The 21488-nt window shown below is 31.4% G+C and overlaps 3 protein-coding genes across 3 annotated transcripts in view; 2 read left to right on the top strand and 1 right to left on the bottom strand.

The window, feature by feature from the left end:
* The window catches only part of LOC115882846 (DNA replication ATP-dependent helicase/nuclease DNA2), a 32027-nt gene extending 19797 nt beyond the window's left edge, over window positions 1-12230 (top strand). Inside the window, exons 15-20 of the mRNA XM_030901095.1 lie at window positions 485-907; window positions 4466-4678; window positions 5935-6022; window positions 8508-8638; window positions 8696-8887; window positions 11955-12230. Coding sequence (XP_030756955.1) covers window positions 485-907; window positions 4466-4678; window positions 5935-6022; window positions 8508-8638; window positions 8696-8887; window positions 11955-12158 — 1251 coding nt within the window. The 3' untranslated portion in view covers window positions 12159-12230. The remainder of the gene's footprint in view (window positions 1-484; window positions 908-4465; window positions 4679-5934; window positions 6023-8507; window positions 8639-8695; window positions 8888-11954) is intronic.
* A 1304-nt stretch (window positions 12231-13534) lies between these two features.
* On the bottom strand, window positions 13535-14905 carry LOC115882739 (motile sperm domain-containing protein 1-like). Its single transcript, XM_030900964.1, has 4 exons — window positions 14650-14905; window positions 14421-14590; window positions 14230-14363; window positions 13535-14158 (listed from the first exon to the last, which is right to left on the bottom strand). The coding sequence occupies exons 1-4, from the start codon at window positions 14780-14782 to the stop codon at window positions 13951-13953; spliced, it is 645 nt and encodes a 214-aa protein (XP_030756824.1). The 5' UTR covers window positions 14783-14905; the 3' UTR covers window positions 13535-13950.
* A 14-nt stretch (window positions 14906-14919) lies between these two features.
* On the top strand, window positions 14920-21232 carry LOC115882738 (viral IAP-associated factor homolog). The gene is made up of 5 exons (XM_030900963.1): window positions 14920-15086; window positions 20150-20389; window positions 20445-20673; window positions 20746-20954; window positions 21018-21232. Exons 2-5 carry the CDS (start codon window positions 20254-20256, stop codon window positions 21137-21139), a joined length of 696 nt encoding a protein of 231 aa, XP_030756823.1. The 5' UTR covers window positions 14920-15086; window positions 20150-20253; the 3' UTR covers window positions 21140-21232.
* Window positions 21233-21488: the final 256 nt, after the last annotated feature.

The following is a 21488-nucleotide window of genomic DNA, read 5'->3' as shown; positions in this document are numbered from 1 at the left end:
TTTTGTGGCAGAACTTAAATTAACAGTGACACTATTGCGATTTATCGAAAAAGATTGTAAAATAGTTGGATGTGTAGCGTGCGGTAGATCTCGGTCAAAAATCGAGGGAAATAATGGAATAACTTTTTGCTAGTAAGTGACTATATAATATACACAAACGTGTAATAAACTGATCATTTATGAAACTCACTTAATCTTAATATTAACTAATTATTATATTTTTCTAACAATTTTAATAATTACCAACATTTATTGACAACGTAAAATAAAACAACAAATTATTGAGTCTACCCTACATCATATTTTTACACGTTTTAAATAAAATTAGAACAGCACTGATAAACCGGAATTCAAGTCGGCCATTTTAGTTTGATCTAAGTTTTTTTATATGTTCCTTCCCTAATCTTTTTATTCAAAGATATCTTTTAACAAACAAAATGAAGTTGTAAAATAGGCCAATATTTTACTTTAATATTCTTATGAGATTAATGACACTTTATTTTTTACTAGACCTCCTCCAGTATTTCGACCAAAGATTCCTAAAATGGTAGCCCAGAAGGCCAAGCCTATTCTCAAAAGGCTGAATCGCTGCCAACAGAGGGCAGTACTGAAAGCCATAGCTGCAGAAGAATATTTGTTGATCAAAGGTATGCCAGGTACGGGTAAAACTGCCACGATTGTAGCCCTGATTCAGTTGCTAGTAGAGATGGGAAAGACTGTTTTAATAACCAGTCATACACACTCAGCTGTTGACAATGTATGTCTGAGACTGATCAAGTATGGCATTAAGTTCATGAGATTGGGCAATAGGGGGAGGATCAATAAAAATCTTGTTGATTATACCGAAGATAAATACACTGAGATGTGTTCGACGCCTGAACAATTGGAGAGAGTTTATAATAGTGTGGTAAGCCATTTTTTAAGAATGTTTTGCTAAAGTCTTTTAATATACTTCAAATCTATTGTTGATGGAACCTAATGGATGTTAGCTTTATTCAAGAACAGTTAACCTAATAGGAATTATTTTTAAAGATATGAACTATAGTTGTTTTCTTAAATACCCTGTATATTTATAAGTTATATGATTGGGCTTGCTATAAACTTGTCAAAAATGTATATCACTCTATTTTTTTACTATTTACTGCATTTGAAAGTTTTTGTTAAAAGATCATATTTATTAATAGGCCTTGATTGATAATAAAAGAAATTAAAGAATTATTAAAAATATACTGCTATCTGTCTCTTGTTTTATTTTGGGAGCCACTAATAAATTGTTTATACCGGGTGCGTCTCAAAAGTGGTTCACCCCCTATAACTTTTTTATTTTTTCATATAAACCAACGAGATTTGGTATGTTAGTATATGACATAAATTAGGATTGATTGACATATCCAATTGTTTTCCGTCACTTCCGGTTTCACCGGAAATGACTACAACTTTTGATTTTTAAATGGCACTCTCGGTATTTTTTTACTTTATTCGATAGAAAATGACACTCTGAATAGAATGACATATCATTTGTCAACTTTTGACATTTTCGCATATAGTTTATTTGAAATTGTAACCTGCGGTTCATAACGACAATTTGACTCGAAATACCAAGTGTGTGGTATCAAATTATTCGTAAAAAAATGCTTTTTCCAAATATGCTAATGAGCCACACTTGTCCCATTTGAAAAAATTGAGGTATGATTGAAAATACGATTTGGTCATCTTTTAACCGGCTAGGACAAGACACTAAAAACATTAGACGATCAAGTCTATTTTTTCAAGGCTCCTTGATTAAAACTTATTGTTTTTAACACAGCCATGGCACTCTAGATTGAAATTTAAAATACAATTTGTTTTTGAGCGAACATGTTAAAATTTGACATATGATATGTCATTCGATTCAGAGTGTCATTTTTTATGGAATAAAGTAAAAAAATACCGAGGGTGCCATTAAAAATAAAAAGTTGTAGTCATTTCCGGCGAAACAGGAAGTGACCGAAAACAATTGAATACGTCAATCAATCCTAATTTATGTCATATACTAACATACCAAATTTCGTTTTTTTATCTGAAAAATTAAAAATGTTATAGGGGTGAGCTACTTTTGAGACGCACCCGGTATACCAGAGAAATTTAACTCTCAACCGCTATTTTTAATCTTGGAAGCTATCGTACCGGAACTTTTAGCTAATTTACGTGAAATATACTTTCAGCAAGATGAGGCTCCCCTTCACAACTTTGAAAATATTAGAATTTTGTTAAATTCAAATTCAAATTCAAATTTCTTTATTAGACCCCATTAAGTTTTACAGAATAATATTAGTATTAATAAATGTGTGTCTAAAGGGATCGCACCGCGATTAAAAAACCGATACGATGGCACAAAGTGCCAGAGTGGTGCGACCCCTTTATTAATGGTTATAAATGGTTATTTCTCAAATCATGGAAACAAAGGACTCATTCGATGGCCTCCCGGATTTGTCCATTCTCTATTTCTGTATTTGAGGATTTTTGAAATATGAAATGTATTATGCCAACTAAAACAATGTCGAACACCTGGAAAATACTATCAGGCAAGCTTTTAGATATTTGCAAACCCATCCCGTTATAATAAATCTCGTTATAAAAAAAAAGAAAAATATATTAAGAGATTCAGTGGTAACAGTTCAAAAACTAAAAATATTTCAATCCCAAATAAAATTTTAATATGGGTATGACTATTTTAGTAAATACCATTTTGATTTTTGTTATCTATCACGGCCTACTAATAAGAAAATAATATCTTTTAAATATTGCAGTAAGTAGTGAAAATAAATATAGAGTTATATATATATATATATATATATATATATATATATATATATATATATATATATATATATATATAATATATATATATATATATATATATATACTATTATATATATATATATATATATATATATATATATATATATATATATATATATATATATATATATTTGAGAGGCTCATAGCAAGGCAGATTATATGATTTATAAATAATATGTGGGTGTTCCACTGGAAAAAACATAACTTTAGTTCATATTTTCAAAAATATTTTTTTCGTAGAAAAACAGACTACGCCACTGTATTCTACGTAAAAATGCAAGTTTACAACAACAAACAGTTTTCACCTTATCGATATCATTCACAATAACAGAGATACGTGGGCTATCCCAAATTGCAAAATTTTTGAAAAGCCCTGTAGCTCAGAAACAGTGTGCAACCAGAGAAGAACAATCGTAGAGAAGCGACAAAACCGTCGGCACTATTGAAGTGAGGGGACCAAGTTTTGTAACCTTCAAATTGAGGTACGTGAGAGATCGCCGGTTTATTACACTGAAAGAAATTCAATGAAGGCAAAAGAAATGAAAAAAGATATGAAATGAAACTGATAAAAAATGTGTTTAGTAAAAAGTATATTAAAATCAGTCAATAGAGTATATAAGCCGGAGCCATCGACAACTGAGACAGTTTTTGAAATTTGAATATACCGCGTGGAAATTGAAAATCGGACAATTTGGTGAAGGAATCTTATAAATAGTTAGTTTGTTGTGTGTTATAAGTTAGTAATTGTGTATAAAGTGAGAAAATAAATTCGTTAAGTATTTTATGGTGAGTTTAAATTAGTGGACCCACGGAATCCGTAACAATATATACTTGTTTTGGGTCGCGACCGTTGTACGCGCTGCTATAGCGGTTGCTAAGAACAACCGCAAACAATAACAGAAATAATTTTCTCTTGTCAAAGTCAGAATCTTCAAAAATTATAAAATCTTTTAAAATTTAAACCGCCCTCATTGAAAAAAATGCCGAAAAGTGTTTAAAGCGTCCATTCCCAAAGTAATTATTGCTATCTTGTGAGTTTAATTTAAATTTTATTCACTCAAACCCGTGATAATTGTAAAAAAGTGGCTAAAAGCTAAAAAACTGTGTTGTGAACTGTGAACTGCAAAAACCATCGTGGATCGTGGCATAACGTCGGTTTCCAATGTTTCATAGGTATTTCACATACATGTCCCTATACAAAATAAAGTTTCTTGTATGCGACACACTGTATTTTATTTATAAAATTAAAAGAAAATAATAATAAATTTGAATCAATAATATTTGGCGACATAATTCCGGAAAAAGCCGAACCGATCCGAAATTATCAAAAGCTTTGGGTCGCGACCGTTGCAGGAATAGCGCCAAATAGTGTTTACATTGTCCTTATGGGCACTTTCCGATCTATAAACTTGTTTCATTTATCTATGAGTATGACAGCTCTATGTTCCATTGTCACTGTTATGTACAGTTATATATTCTTCAAATAGTAAATTCTTTATATTTGAGGGTGCATCCATACTATCCTAAAAACGGCGTATCGGCGTAACGGCGTTACTAGGATAGTGTGGATGCACCCTGACATGAACTTTAAACCAGTTAAATTATTATCTGTCAATGTTTTTATTTTACGAATTTTAATTTTTCTTTTAGGGAGTTGGGTATGGACGAAAGTTTGTTTGAAAGGCTCGATAGCGAAGAATCTCGCATTAGTTTGAACTTGAACTATCGCATGAACGAGCCTATAACAGCTTTGGCCAATGCTTTAACTTACAATGGCGAATTGCTCATTGCCACTGAAGAAATAGCCAAGGCATCATTAAATCTGCCTAATATTGAGGTACAGAGAATAAATTGTTGTGTGCAAATTTGTAAATATTATTTTTACAAAAAAAATTAAGGTTTAAAAAAATAAATTGAGATTGACATATACAGGGTGGTCCGCACTGTATTCCGGGAACTTCGGCAACATATTCTGCATATAAAAGTAAGTAAAAAACTTTTTTACTTCGTTTCGGAGATACAGGGTGTAGAAGTTTCATTTTTACTTCGATTTTTTCCAATTAATTTACGAAGTAACGTCAATATTTTCATGAAAATTGGTCTTTGGGAGTTTTTTGACATGAGAAATTTTATTTTTATGTCAGTATGACTCCTACTTGTAGAGGGCGCCATCTACATATTTTTTAACTGGTTTGAAGAGTAATAAGTTTTCGTCCGTACCTGTACAAAACTACTGAGTAAAAAATATATATTTAAGACGTTTTTCAAGTAAAAAAGGTCTCTTGGTAAAAATTGCTACGAGTAATGCTTCTCGAGATATTTGGAATTGAAATTATCAATATCTGACATTGACATAAATTAAACATCTTGATTAAATAGATATTAGATTGAAATCATAAATTTGAAATATTTTTGTGCCAAAAGTTCAACAGAAACTGTTTTATCGTCATTTTTTTACAGAAAAATTTATGATTGATTTAAAAAAATTAAAATTTCCCAAGTTTATTATTTCAGTCAAATAACTATCTACTCAACGTGTTTATTTTTTGTCAATAATGACATGTATTGACTATTTTTATTCTAAATATCTTGAGAACGGTTATTTGTAGCGCTTTTTACCAAGAGACATTTGTTACGTAAAAATTCACGGGGATGCATATTTTTTCACTCAGGAGTTTTATACAGGTACGGGCGAAGAGCGAAGTTATTACTCTTCAAAACAGTTAAAACACATCTAGGTGGCGCCCCCTACATATAGGAGTTATATTGACACCAAAATAAAAAATTTCATGCCAAAAATCTCCCAGACACCAATTTTTATCCAAATATTGATGTTACTTCAGAAATTATTTAGAAAAAATCGAAATAAAAATGAAAATTCTACACCCTGTATCACCGAAACTAAGCATTTTAAGACATACATTTGCCGAATTTTCCGGAATACAGTTCGGACCACCCTGTATATTATGATTTTGGGTTACCTTATTTAAGCAAACAACTTTGTAAGGAAAAAGTCAGCTGAAAAAAGAAAATGAAATATTATAAAATATCATATTTACACCCTGTATAATAAAAATATGTGTTTATTTTCAGACAGTAAAACAAAAGTACAAAGGCATGTCTTGGATTTTAGAAACGTTAGATACTTCTTTAGAAAGGGCTGTGCAGTTCATTGATACAGGTAAAGTTAAAGTTATTTTTGTGTAAATTTTACGATATTAGTTGCTGAAATACTACAATAAAGTTGATTAGAGATTAGTCATTAAAATATTCAAAATAATTTTTTTTTATCGTGCGGTCTTTGACTTTGAAAAATTAAGTTCTACCCTTGTTTCTATATTCTTAAAGTTGCCCAACCGACTAGACAAAATGTGCTACTAACGGGAGGACAAATCGTGAACCTTTCGGGGCGGAGTCAAAAATATCGATTATTTTCGTTATTTTCCTCAGAATAATGTAATAATATAGCCCAGTGTTTCTGCGAACTTTAATAGTGATCAGCTGATTAGAAAATTTAAACGAAACTTTTATTATATTGTAAATTGTGGATTATTTTTGCCTGTTATTTTAAGAATTCTAAACCGTATTAACATACAACCGTACAACATATCGAAATAATGATTTCTTTCATAATTTTGATATGTTGGTACATTATTTATAATTTATGATAATGCTAATTGCTGTTAATTAATATTTAAAAAAAGTTACATACCTATTTTAATTTGATTTAATGCAGGTTTATAAAAGAATCATTTCATTCTTAGATTATTTTACACTTAATTGAGTGCTGTACGAATTTTATGATATTTTTTTTGAAAGCATGAAACTTTTTACATTTTTGATGCCAACTAATTGGCATGGTATTATTGGTATGGAAATTAGCCAAGAAAGAAAAGAATTGGCTATAACTTGTAATTTTTCGAAAAAAACATATTATACCTATATCGCTGAAAAGCTTAAAAAATGGCGCTTTTTATGAAGTCATGGCCAACTCTGGTTTCCATTTAAAAATAAAACATAATGTTTGTGTCATATGTCAAAAATTACAGGTTTTAGAAAAAAAAAACAGAAAACACAAACTCATTAGGTATGTGATTATCTACAACTTTTATCTGAAAACTTTTTGTCTAAAATACCGTATGATCGAATAAAAACGGCTTCAGCGATGACTATGAAATGACGATCGATGATATTTCCCATATAATTTTACGTAGGTATAAAATGACAGCGATCTTCATTTCATAGCCATCGTTGACGCCGTTTTTATTCGATCACACGGTAGATTATAATGGAATTAGAGACAAAGTTTTAAAATAGCCAAAATTTTTTTTTTCTCGAAATATCTAGTAAGCCTTGAATTTCTCCGAAAAATCCGAACGGCGCATATTTATGACCCCACAAAACTGCAATTTTTTCCCCATTTAACCGACTCTCTATCTCCAGTAGTTTCCGAGATACCCATAGAGAACATCGTAGGAAACTCACCCTGTATAGTATTTAGAAACTAACTGTTATTATTATTTGACTAGATTAATTTGATTAATAAAACTCGATTAATTTAATTTAAAATAAATTTGATCAGATTTTTTTTTCGTATATTCTACTACCAGAAAACCAAAATTATATATGATAACGCACTTTTCAACGAAGTTGAAGGAAGATATAGTGTATCTATCATAGAATTACTACAATTAGAAGAAAAACAAAAAGAAAAAATACCCAAATACCTTCACCTACTACTCATCTACAAAATAAACTAATATAATCTCTTATAAAAACACTACACAACTACTTCTTCACTACTTCAACCACTTCTACACTGAAAAAATTATCAAACACAAATTAATCAAACAAAAAGAAAAAATAACCAAATTATCCCTTCACCTACTACTTAACTGCAAAATAATAAACTATAAAAACACTACTAAACTATTTCTGGTATTCTACACTAAACATTATAATTAAACTTAATAAAATTAATCTAATTTTACACTACAACTACAAAGAAATAAGAACATTTTTTAAAACTAGAAGAAACAGAACCTCGATACGTGCAACCAGTATAATAGATCAAGCGGACAAAGAATATAAAATACTTTAAAAATGTGCATTCAGAAAGAAAAAATATCTCGAAAATTATCTAAACAAACATTTTTTTTTCTTATCAGTGAAAAGCATCGGCCTCGTCGGCCTTGCGAAATTTGTCGGGTATTTACAATGGTCGAACTGTATAATTACCAGCTTTTATAGCATATCTAATAGACAAAAAGTATCTGGTCGATTAGTAACCAATTGGCACAGTCCGAAAATTATCGATTTTTATTTTCTGTTTTTATTGGTCGCTTCAAAATTCAGAGTAACAGAAAATATTTTTCTGTAGTAAAAGACTGTGAAATACGCCCCGCCATCTGGTGCTTTACATCCATAAACGTCTTAGGTTGAGCTACTTTAAAAATTCATATACAAGGGTTCTATAGGTAAAAAGTTTTAAAAAATGATTAATAATCTTTAAATTGATACTGCTCTCTCCATATTGGTCCATTGTTAAGTATTAATAACACTTGAGTATGAGTTACATTAAAATCACAATAAAGAACATTCAAATGAACCTTCCATTTCTTATTGTTTTTTTAAGACTATTCTAGCTCTTTGATTTTTGATTTCAGGCCCAGTTTGGGACTTAGAACACACAGTTCCGTGGACCCAGGACGGAAATGGTGATAAACAAGAAGCAGAAAAGTTAGTCAATATCTACGAAGCTGCCATTATTTTCCACTTAATACAAGCATTACTACAGGTATTTCCATTCCCTGTTCAATGTATTTCAAAATATAATACATGTTTTAAAAATTAGGGCGGTGTCAAAGCATATCAAATAGGAGTTATAGCGACTTACAGGGCGCAGGTAGCTCAGCTTTCCGCTATTCTTAACCATACAAACGTGGAAATTAATACTGTGGATCAGTATCAGGGCAAGGACAAGAATGTGGTGTTTTATTCATGTTCCAAGTCAGTAGATACAGAAAAAGAATGGACTAGTAATAAGGTAAATAGTTATTATGTGATTATTGTCTCTCCTTACTTTATTTTTGTTAACTATAACTGGCCCATTAGTTAACGTCATTTGTAACAGTGAAATCAATACATCTCAGCATTTACAATAAAGAGTACAAAATGCATTCGGAAGTATAAGAAGATCTGGTCAAAGAGCTATAAATAAAATTGAACGAAAAATAAATTTCTGCAATAGGGAGGGTGGTAACCTTTTCGAACATGTAGAGCATTAGAAACTAGTGATGGGCAAAACTGTTATTTTTAGATAACAGTTGAAACTGTTATAGTTATTTATAAAAAACAGCTTAAAATAACAGCTTAAAAATAACAGGTTTCTTTATTTTACTGCTAAATATCTGAAAGTATGAGGCGGTCACCGCCAGGCGTATTAACGCAGTTGCAAGTTGCAACAATGACGTGCTCGGTGGTAATATTTCCAGGGTGTCAAAACATTTCAAAATGTCGATTGTTCTCTAAAATACGTCTCTAAAAACGGTGGTTGTTTACAAATAAGCGCTGTTTACAAATTGCGATATAAAAAAAGCCGATACATTCCGATCTACCTACGCCCTGCCCCTCGATCCGCGTAGATCATGAATTGAGTAGCAGTGTACAGGGTGCATCTTACTCGACGGGCGAGAAGCTCTTAGTTATGATTTTACCATTTGCGGTAAAAAAATAACAATATAAGAAAATGTGTAGTATATTCTTCATAAGTAAACCAACTACACACTAGAGTTCGAATTTATTTTACACTAGCGTGTACCCGCGACTTCGTTCGTGTCGAATTAATAATTTCTAATTGTGATGATAAACCAAAACAAGAATTTCCATTAACATACAGACTCGATAAAATTTTCTCACATGTGCTAAAAATAAGCTTTAAACGTCGAGCAGTTTAAGCAGAATCGTGGTTAATCAATTACTCAACTTTTTGGAACACCCTGTATGATTTTTGAAAAAATGTCAAAATATGTAAAAAAACAAAATAAATTATGCATGTCCAGGCGTTTTCCCGAAAGACTAACCGTTTTTTAAATAACAAAATTTGAGGGGCGTTTTCACCCTGTTGGAATTTGAGATTCGAGAAACCCCTCCTTATCGAACCTCAATCCCACAGTCAATCCGTTTGCCAAAAATCAGCTTTAAACGTCAAGCAGTTTAAGCAGAATAGTGATTACTCAATGGTCATATATGGTCCCTGTATATATTTTTTAAAAATCTGAATATATGTAAAACAACATAATAAAATATACGTGTTTTAAGAGTTTGTCCGAAAAACTCACCGGTTTTTAAATAAAAAATATTCTAATATTTGAGGGTAGTTTCACCCCCTTAGAATTCGAGTTTCGAAAAATCCCTTCTTATCGAACCTTTACACCCTAAAGTCAATCCGTTTTCCAAAAATCAGCTTTTTACGTCAAGGGCTTTAAGCAGGATCGTGATTAATCAATGACCAGATTTTTCAAAACACCCTGTATACATTTTTAAAAAATCTTAAAATATTATTCTGAAAATTTTTCAGAATAAATAAATACCTAAATATTGAGACTTAATAAGTAAGTACTGAAACATACAGCGCCATAATATCTCGACTTCCGCCCGTTATGCTCGTAACAGGTTGAAAAACAATATACTATCTAAAATAACTGATGCGTTATTTTCCAAACTGTTTCGAACCTCCATCGAAAATCGACCGATGCAGCAGCGTTCCTTTCCCACTCCGATTATCTCGACCACCGCCCTGTTATGCTCGTAACAGGTTGAAAAACAACGTATCTAAAATGACTGCTTCTCCAACCCGTTGCGAGCCTCCATCGACAATCGACCGATGCAGCTACGTTCGCCGTAGCGCATTCCCCACTCCGTTGTCCGTTGTCTCGCCGCCTGTATCGATGGTTGACGAAATAACATGTTTTCCATCCATACTAGTTGTTTTTTGGAATTGCTTCGAGCAGCATAGAATTTCGAGACGGTGCAGAGCGCCGACTTCGTTTTTCGTTTTACGAGCGGCCGATCTCTACGTGTCGTTATTTTATATCTGTTATTTTTTAGAACAGATAGTTAAATAACAACCCATCACTATTAGAAACTAGTTTGTAGAAGTTAATTTATTTATAATAACTACGATTAATATTATGCAAATTATTAGATTGTACACTGAGATTTCAAATTCACAATAAAAAAGTTAAAAATAATATCTTTAAATCACTGACCTGGATATTATTTATTTGAATCTTTCATTTGGCTCGATTTTCCTTACTCAATGTTAATTAGCGCTGATCAGTATTGTTGCGATGAATATAATCAGATTAAGTAATTTAAAAAACCAGAGGCGGACTTGAAATTATTTTAGATAATAATTAAATAGTTTTGTTGTTGTTAAATAGGTATTTCGTAGGGTAAGGTACCCAAAACAAAAAAAAGTATATTTATAAAAAAAACGTTTAATAATATCATCGTACTTAGGCGACCGAGTTCTTTCAAAACCTGATATAAAAAATGCAGGTCCGTATTTAAAAAAATTAAGTTGGCCTCTGTATCTCACAAATTATCAGCTAATTTGAAAATCTAAAAATACTATGAGATAGCCCTAATAAAGTGGCAATGAGAATGTGCAATTAGTTTTTTGATTTCCTAAAAAGAACGACAGGAAAAAATAAAATTGATTTAAAAAAAAAACGTTTTTCCAAAAATAAAACTCAGCAATCCTTGAAATTTTTAAAACTTTTTTGCTGGCATCTTGTCTCAATTTAACCATCTATCATATCTATTACGGTTTCCGAGATATCAATGCGCATACTCCGAATTTGTTACCACCCTGTATATAAAAATATATATTTCTGAGAAAAATAGATATAGAAAAATCTATAAAATAGAAAGAAAATTTAATCTAAAAATGGTTATATTTCAAAAACCATTCAGCATAGAATATGAATTAGTAGAGTACTTTTTGAATGGTATTTAATTAAGTATTCCATTTAAAAATCTCAATCCAGAAACCTTATATCACTCTATATATAGTTTTTACTCATTTAAGATTTTATTTTAAATTTTAGTTTGATCTACTTGAAGATAAACGGAGACTAAACGTTGCCATAACTAGAACAAAACACAAACTAATATTCGTAGGCGATTGGGCAACGCTGCAAAAGTATACCACCTTTATGAAGATCAAAGATATTTTGGAAGAAAACGCCATAAATTTATCCAGTATCGAAAATTTTCAGTGGATGGATATTTTAAACTCAGTCAATGTATGAATTCATTATTTTTCTATTTATATCTAGTAAGAATATTATTTTTATTTGTTTTGTCTTTACATAAACTATTTTTATATTGTATATTGAAGTTTTAATGAAGTATCTGCATAGGAGTCCAGGAATGTGTGATTTTTAGCATATTTATACAGGGTGTTTAAAAAAACATGTGCCATCTCTCTTGGACAGATTCCTCTCTTAAAAATAATATTTATTTTTCATATTAACATAGGACCTTTGAATAAGAAGACTAAGGAAGGAGCATAATGCTATCCATGTATTCATGCATGGTGAGCGGAAAAAACACTCTAGGGTGGGGATCCTTGACAGTCCTATTTGACTATTCATTTGACACATTTGAATTTGATTTGAAATTTGGTGGATTTGTCAGTCTTCACGGAGCTTATTTTATGTTATTTATTATTTATTCTACTACTGATAGTTGTATAAAGGTAGTAAATCTAGATGGAAATTGTGGCAGAACTTAAATTAACAGTGACACTATCGCGATTTATCGAAAAAGACTCTAAAAAGTTGGTTGTGTAGCGTGCGGTAGATCTCGGCAAAAATTGAGTGAAATAATGGAACAACTTTTCGCTAGTAAGTGACTATATAATATACATACGTGTAGTAAACCTATTATTTATGAAATTCACTTAAATTAACTAAATTATATATTTTTCTTGCATTTTAGCTTTTATTTATTACTTGTCAAAGATTAGATATCAAAGAATTTAGATACGTTAATTTGACTTACCTGCTTCAGTAGCGTATCGGATGTTTGTGTTAATAAATACTTATTATAACTTATCTATTTTTATTAGAATTATATATTTTTATAACAATTTTAATAACTACCAACATTTATTCACAACGTAAAATAAAACAACAAATTATTGAGTCTACCCCACGTCTACCCTACATCATAGTTTTACATTTTTTAAATAAAATTAGAACGACACTGATAAATCGGAATTTAAGTCGGCCATATTTGAGGCCCATTGCGGTGTACCTAAGATTTTTGATATGCTCCTTCCTTAGTCTTCTTATTCAAAGCATAGGACTGATTCTCTATTGTTTCTGTAGCTACAGGGGGTTAAGTTACTTTAACACTCTGTAGCTACGAAACAAAGCAGAATCGGACCCATGTTGATATGAAAAATAAATCTTATTTTTCCGCGAGGGATGGTACATGTTTTTTGAAACACCCTGTACGTATGAGAAATCTGGAGGATAACTTCAAAAGGTTGCCCAACTTACACTATATTGTACAATAAAAACATAACGGCGCCAGTTGGCATGAAAATGACGACCGCTGTCATTTATTGGACCACCCCGTACAGTATTGTATGTTTTATATAAAAATAAAAAGTTATATAAAAACAATATATTTCCAAATCTTTAAAAAAATAAGTCAAAGGTAACAAACAACCTTAAGGGAACTTAAAATTATAAGTTTATAAAAATACCTTTTTTAAAATATATAAATATACACTAAACACGATACTTTCACATGTTTTGACACCTGAGCATATACATATAAAAGGACAAATAAAGTTAAATAAATAACTTAAGCTACAGCCTATTTAAAAAATTGTATTATTTGATCAATCAAATGCCACCCTATTATTGGTTTAAATATAGTGAGAAATAAGTAAAACTACATAAATTATATCACAAAACTGAAAGAATAAAACACCTTTCATCAAGCCTTTTATCCCATATTCTTATTCTGAGGAAACAAAAATGTATATATTGTTCTTTTTTCTTTTCAATATCCACCCACGAAACACAATTATGACCTAACTAAGATACACAGAAATACACCTAGCAACAGAGCTGCTAATAGTTGAATTTTGTGGGAAACGTGTAGATAACTGGGTAAGCTCGAAGATTTTGTAATCTCGGGTTCAGTAGGTAAAAATAAAACTACCGCACAAACCACAATTATTAAACTTGACATGACGCTGTTCCCTGATGATCGGTCTATATGATGCACATTTCTATAACAAGTGATAAATATAGATATTTAATATGTGTGTGTCTTAAAGATATTAAACTGTTAAATATGTACCTTATTACTTGTGAACCTTGTACTGATTTATTCGAGCTATCATGACTACTCTGGAACTCAAAATCTTCATTGTTGTACCTACTGTCTTTTTCTTCAGCTAGAAGTATTGATTCAATAGTCTTTTTGCCGATAATCTATAAAAAATAGAAAAATGTTAATTACAGTGTTAATTACAAGATTTGTGTCACAACCTGATCAGTTACAGTATCCTGAATAACTATCTTAAATTTATCCATGATATTACAGTTCGATGGAACAGCTTGTTTATGCGTGATCACCAAGTCTACTGAGCTTTGTGGAGGTATCGTACCCTCTGGGTTTGGTACTATATATTTGTCCCATGCTGACGTATGGCAATGAACTAAACAGAATACAAAACTGTAAATAGAACTGCAAAGAAGAACTAATTTTTATACTTGCCTTTGTACTTTATGGGAAAGTCATAGGGACTATACAAGGTTAGCACTTGAGTATAGCTGCTTTTAGTGCCTAAATAGAACTTCAAACTGTTTGGGAAGGCAAACACTGGAATTTGGCGAAAATTTAAATTCATCTTTCGATGATTACAAAGTTTGTTTTTGTTTTAATTCCACTAAAACAATCAAAACACAGATTTGACGTCGTAACAGCTGTTTTGTGACCATGTGACACAGTGACAATTTATTCTAACCTAACTTTTATTTTATGTCCGTCTTTTTGACATTTGACAAATGACATACCTTTTTGTTATTTTTTAAAATTATTTAAAATATAAATTGTAAAATACATAGAAATTAATCTTTATACGTGTTAAATAATCACCTTTAAAGAAACTAAAATCAGTGAGGTTATTTATAAAATTATAAATAGAACATAGACGTTCATGCAAATACATTTAAATTTACATATACCGCGGCCTCCCCATAAGAGCAATGAGAGAATTTATGTCCCAGGATTGAAGGACAGAAGATCGAGTTTGACATAAGTCCATCCTTGTTCAGTAGATGGATGTAATGCACATGCGCCGAAATGCTACTTTTCTATTGGCCGAATGGTGTCGAGATGGGTTATCGATTTATTTTTGGACGCGTCGTCGGCGTGGATTTTGTTTTCAGTTTGGACTTGGCAAATACATTTAAATTTACATATACCGCGGCCTCCCCATAAGAGCAATGAGAGAATTTATGTCCCAGGATTGAAGGACAGAAGATCGAGTTTGACATAAGTCCATCCTTGTTCAGTAGATGGATGTAATGCACATGCGCCGAAATGCTACTTTTCTATTGGCCGAATGGTGTCGAGATGGGTTATCGATTTATTTTTGGACGCGTCGTCGGCGTTTTGTTTTCAGTTTGGACTTGGGCAGTCGCCATTAGTGTTTTCTCTAACTTTCTGTGTTTTCCACGTGTACTGTGTTTTCGTTTGTATTTTAATCTTTGTGCGTTTATTGACAATTTTGTGATTTAGTTTTAAAGACTTTTGCTGTAGTTTAATTAATAGAACAATGCGAATGGGCTACTGCTTTTTGTGTGGTAGAAGCCAACTAACCAAATTAATAATAGAAATTTTTCTCGATGTTCGTTTGTTTCATGAAAGCAAAATCAGAAATGAAAGGGATGTTAATATAAGACAAAAATATACGAAACTAATTTTATTCAAAAATCAATAATTGTTAAAAGCATTATATTTAGTCTTACTATTTTAAAATAAAAATGACATTATAATGTAAAGACTAAAAATAGAGACTACATAAGGCTAATTATAATGCTTACACAGTTACACACAAACTGTCTTATTGTAAATTATTATTGTTTTTTTTTCATAATATAAAAGAGTATTTACAATGCAACAATGTAAATAATTATATTTTTTGTATCTAGCTTGATTTATGTATAAACTTAATATGTACATACTTTTAGTTATATTTGTTTAATAAAAAATATGTTAATAATAAAGAATTACTTTTGTTTCATTTTAAACCAGGACTGATGTTGATTATTGATCATAAATACATGGGCAGTAAAAGAAACAATAGACAGTAAAAAATGTACTGTTATACTTTGTTTTGCTGCAATTTTTAAGTCGAGTGAAATAGATATGCAATTTGTAATACTAAGTTCTTAAGACAGTTCCTTAATTGAGGTTTTACTAAATTATTTTTTGAATTTTAAAAAAAGTGAAATAGATATGCAATTTGTACTACGAAGTTTTTAAGACAATTTCTTAATAATTGTGGTTTTACTAAATTATTTTTTGAATTTAAAAAAAAAATATCGTACCTGTCACTTTTTTTCATTCGTTTTATTTAATAATAATTGTCTAACACAACAAAGTCTACTTAGAACGATATGATATAAATATAAATGAGTTCATTAAAAAATGGTCTGATTAAAATTAGTACCTAAATAAGCAAAAATTATCCCCTCATAAAACAAGAAATTAAGGAGTTCAGTAAAAGGATTGCAACTATATATTTTATTCAGTAAATTTTCATAATAGTAAGTATAAAAGCACAATCTCTAAAACGACAATATGAATAATGTATATTAAGATTTAACTCGAGTTTCAGTGAAAAAACTATATTGATATTAAAATATTTTAATACCTTCAGAATACTAATTACATACCATAAAATAGGAGTTTTTACGATGCGGGAAGCCTATCTAGAAAAAGAATTTTAGAAATCAGCAATGGGATTCTGTAAGCTCTGTAGCAAGAAATTTCCTATCGAGCCTATGCTATTTGTATACGATTGATGAGTCACTAGACAGGGAAATGTTTACAGAATCGCACTGCAGATACCTATTACGCTACTAGGAGCCCCCCATTGTGAGACAGATATAAAATAATTTTTATATACCTATTCCATAGCCTATTTTTTTAAATGTCTGTAATATTTATAATAAACTTATTTTAACCAGTAGAAGTATTGCACCAGCATCAAAATTAACACTACTTGTAAAAAACTGTTGCTCCTTGAGTTTGTAATAGATATAAACCATAGATAAATGAAACAAGTTTAGATTGGAAAGTGCCCATAAGGACAATGTAAACACTATTTGGCGCTATTCTTGCAACGGTCGCGACCCAAAACTTTTGAAAATTTCGGAGCGGTTCGGCTTCATAGATAAATGCAACAAGTTTAGATTGGAAAGCCTGTAAAAATTTTAGGTCGCGAAATTATTTTGGGTCGCGACCGTTATACGCGATCTGGCGCTGCTATAGCGGTCGCTAAGAACAACGGCAAACAAAAACAGAAATAATTTTCTCTTGTCAAAGTCAGAATCTTCAAAAATCATAATAATCTTTCAAAATCTAAACCGCTCTCATTAAAGAAATTCCGAAAAGTGTTTATAGCGTCCATTCTCAAAGTAATTACTGCTATTTTGTGAGTTTAAATCAAGTTTTATTTACTCCAACCTGTGATAATTGTGAAAAAGTGGCATTAAAAACTTAAAAAGCTGTGCTGAGAACTGTGAACTGCAAAAACCATCGTGGATCATGGCATAACGTCGGTTTCCAATGTTTCATAGGTATTTCATACATGCGTCCTTACATAAAATAAAGTTTCTTGTATGCAACACACTGTATTTTATTTATAAAATTAAACGAAAATAATAATAAATTTGAATAAACAATATTTGGCGATATAATTCCGGAAAAAGCCGAACCGCTCCGAAATTTTCAAAAGTTTTGGGTCGCGACCGTTGCAAGAATAGCGCCAAATAGTGTTTACATTGTCCTTATGGGCACTTTCCAATCTAAACTTGTTTCATTTATCTATGGTTCGGCTTTTTCCGGAATTATATCGCCAAATATTGTTTATTCAAATTTATTATTGTTTTCGTTTAATTTTATAAATAAAATACAGTGGGTTGCATACAAGAAACTTTATTTTATATAAGGACGCATATATGAAATACATATGAAACATTGGAAACCGACGTTATGCCACGATCCACGATGGTTTTTGCAGTTTACAGTTCTCAGCACAGCTTTTTAAGTTTTTAATGCCACTTTTTCACAATTATTACCGGTTGGAGTAAATAAAACTTGAATTAAACTCACAAGATAGCAATAATTACTTTGAAAATGGACGCTATAAACACTTTTCGGAATTTCTTTAGTGAGAGCGGTTTAGATTTTGAAAGATTATTATGATTTTTGAAGATTCTGACTTTGACAAGAGAAAATTATTTCTGTTTTTGTTTGCCGTTGTTCTTAGCGACCGCTATAGCAGCGCCAGATCGCGTATAACGGTCGCGACCCAAAATAATTTCGCGACCTAAAATTTTTACGGGCTTTCCAATCTAAACTTGTTGCATTTATCTATGGATTATTATGATTTTTGAAGATTCTGACTTTGACAAGAGAAAATTATTTCTGTTTTTGTTTGCCGTTGTTCTTAGCGACCGCTATAGCAGCGCCAGATCGCGTATAACGGTCGCGACCCAAAATAATTTCGCGATCTAAAATTTTTACGGGCTTTCCAATCTAAACTTGTTGCATTTATCTATGATATAAACAAAATAAACATTCGAAAATAACTAAATCGAAGATATCTGAAAACTTTTGGTCGAAAAAGTGTTTTGCCATAACATGTTGGATACGATTAAAATATCTCAATTGATAAATATGCGCATAATGTTACATTATCAAACTTATTTGATTTCAGAATATTTAACAAAAAACTTCCAATTTTTCGAAAGATTTAATTCAATTATTAGAACGTCTTTAACCTCAACTTAAAATAAATAAAACCAAAACAAAACATGTCCAGGATTGTTACAAGGGCAAACATTTTTGTACTATAAATGGTGTCGAAATTGTACTTTTTTAAGTGGGATTGTACATTTTTGGTGCAAAAATGTGGGGTCATGTGATCTCTCTATTTACCTTTTTACCAAGTTTTGGTACGTAGGGTGCATCCAACACTATCCTAAAAACAGCGGAACGGCGTATTGGCTTAACGACCTTGATTCGATTTCCTACAATTCTATTGGCTGAAATTTTTGCCAGGTGAATTTGACAGATAAAATTTCTGACAGATGAATTTTTCAGCCAATAGAATTGCTGGAAATCGATTCAAGGTCGTTACGCCGATCCGCTTTTTTTAGGATAATGTGGATGCACCCTCACAGAATTATACACCACATGCTGTCCTCCTTTCACGCAGTTGAGCAGCTCTGAACTGTTCAAGAACGCAATACTCTCCCTCCATTCAATTGAGTCATAAAGTTCAGAACTGGTTCCGCGCCATATGGAGGCACCAGGCTATCTCGCACAGCTCCTTTCAGAACCTTCTGAGCAGCCCAGGGCGTAAAGCTTTGGAACTTGAAATTCGCAAATAGAGGACAGCAATACAGAAGCTACAAAGAGCTTTGAATAGCATTGGTTAAATGGGAACTAATTGCGTGACGTCACGTTTGACATCGGGACACAATAGATCTCTAAGGTCGCAGTGATTAGCCCCCCTCCTACTCACCGCACGGATATCAAACTTACGTTTGACATCCGTGCGGCTTGAACAGCATTTCAAGTGATGTATAATTCTGTGCCTCTGCTCCTAGCAACCTGCATTTCAAATCCACGCATCGCGTATCACCGTTCGTCTAAAAATATGTACGTGGGTTTAAGTTTGGGTTAGTTTGGGTTTGAGAAATAAGAATTGTACATTTTTTCTTGCAATTGTACCTATGTACTCCTTGACTATCAAATGTACCCAAAATAGTACAATTGTACCTATTGTAACAACACTGAACATGTCATATGATTTGGAACTGTCCAATCAAAGTACTTACAGATCGAGCAAGCGCAGAAAACCTCCTCCCGAACAAGGATAGACTTATGTGGGAAATGCATTGACATTCTATAGCCATCCTTCAACATCGGGACAGGAATTTAAGCGGTACTCTCCGTATATTTTATTAAAACGTATTTGCGTTCATGTGTAGATCTTAACCAAATTTTGAATTTTGATCTTTGAAAATATCCTTTTACGTACACGACCTCATTTTCCAAAAATAAGCAATACATAAAATAAAAATGCAAAACCCAAACGAAGATACGGAATGGAACGACATTCTGAGAGCCAAAGGTATTATACCACAAAAGGAAAAAGAAATAACAGAAGATCAAATTGTGTCTATACTAGAAGATACAATAAAATCAAAAACTAAAGGTAAAGCGATACTATCAATTAACTTGGAATTTATTCAGTGTAATTTGCGTTACAGAAGGAAAGAATTTAGAAGATTTAGACCTTGATGAATTGGACGAGTTAGAGGATTCTGAAGATGAAGCTGTTTTGTTAGAATATCGAAACAAAAGGATAGCTGAAATAAGAGCTCTTTCTGAAAAGGCTAAATTTGGTTTTGTGGGTGAAATATCCGCACAAGATTATATTAATGAAGTAAACAAAGCTGGTGAAGGTATATGGGTTGTTTTACATCTATATAAACAGGGGTATGCTTAATGTAGTCTCTTAATTTTTTGATAAAGACAAGCAGTTACCTAAATACCATGAATTCTTTTTAGAATACCACTGTGTGCTTTAATTAATCAACATATGAGTTATCTAGCAACTAGATATCCTGCAGTGAAATTTTTGAAATCCATTTCTACAACGTGCATACCAAATTACCCTGATCGTAACTTACCAACGATTTTTGTTTATTTTGAGGGTGATTTGAAGAAACAAATTGTTGGTCCTGTCGAATGTAGAGGTCCAAGTCTTACTCTAGAAGGTATATTTTATATCATTGAATAATTGAACTGTTTATTAATTATTTTTATATACCTAATTATAGAGTTTGAATATTTATTGGGCAAAACTGGTGCTATTGATACAGATATTAAAGAAGACCCGAGACCAAAAATAAAGGATAAACTAATGCAAGATTTAGCAGACTCGAATGATTGGTCTTTGTAACCTTTAATATTTTTTGTTTATATTTAATTTATTTTATATAGAGCTTTATGTAATTAAGAACAACATATGTATGAATAAACGTTTTTATGCTTGTTTATCTATTTATATTTCTTAATAATTAAATATTAAATTTGAATTAATTATGGGAAAGTTTGTTATAAACCTAGATTATATACAGGGTGAGCCGAACTGTATTCCGGAAACTTCGGTAACATATTCTGTACATAAAAATGAATAAAAAAGTTCGTATAATTGTACGTCCTAAAATGCTTAGTTTTGGAGATAGAGGGTGTAGAAGTTTCATTATTATTTCCAAAGATTATTTCGATTTTTCCAAATAATTTATGAA

The sequence above is a fragment of the Sitophilus oryzae genome, unplaced genomic scaffold (assembly GCF_002938485.1).
Source record: "Sitophilus oryzae breed Bouriz unplaced genomic scaffold, Soryzae_2.0 scaffold_179_pilon_pilon, whole genome shotgun sequence".
NCBI lineage: Eukaryota > Metazoa > Arthropoda > Insecta > Coleoptera > Curculionidae > Sitophilus > Sitophilus oryzae.
The sequence above is the reverse complement of the archived record's forward strand: the minus strand, read 5'-3'. Positions and strand labels throughout refer to the sequence as shown.

What these genes read in the sequence shown, in the direction of transcription:
- LOC115882739 (XM_030900964.1), bottom strand. Translation starts at nt 14,782, where the DNA reads ATGAATTTAAATTTTCGCCAAATTCCAGTGTTTGCCTTCCCAAACAGT. An exon ending in AGGATACTGTAACTGATCAG is followed by an intron (nt 14,364 to 14,420) that starts GTTGTGACACAA and finishes TATTTTTTATAG; the next exon opens with ATTATCGGCAAAAAGACTAT. An exon ending in CAAGGTTCACAAGTAATAAG is followed by an intron (nt 14,159 to 14,229) that starts GTACATATTTAA and finishes CACTTGTTATAG; the next exon opens with AAATGTGCATCATATAGACC.
- LOC115882738 (XM_030900963.1), top strand. Translation starts at nt 20,254, where the DNA reads ATGCAAAACCCAAACGAAGATACGGAATGGAACGACATTCTGAGAGCC. An exon ending in TTACATCTATATAAACAGGG is followed by an intron (nt 20,674 to 20,745) that starts GTATGCTTAATG and finishes AATTCTTTTTAG; the next exon opens with AATACCACTGTGTGCTTTAA. An exon ending in TCCAAGTCTTACTCTAGAAG is followed by an intron (nt 20,955 to 21,017) that starts GTATATTTTATA and finishes ACCTAATTATAG; the next exon opens with AGTTTGAATATTTATTGGGC.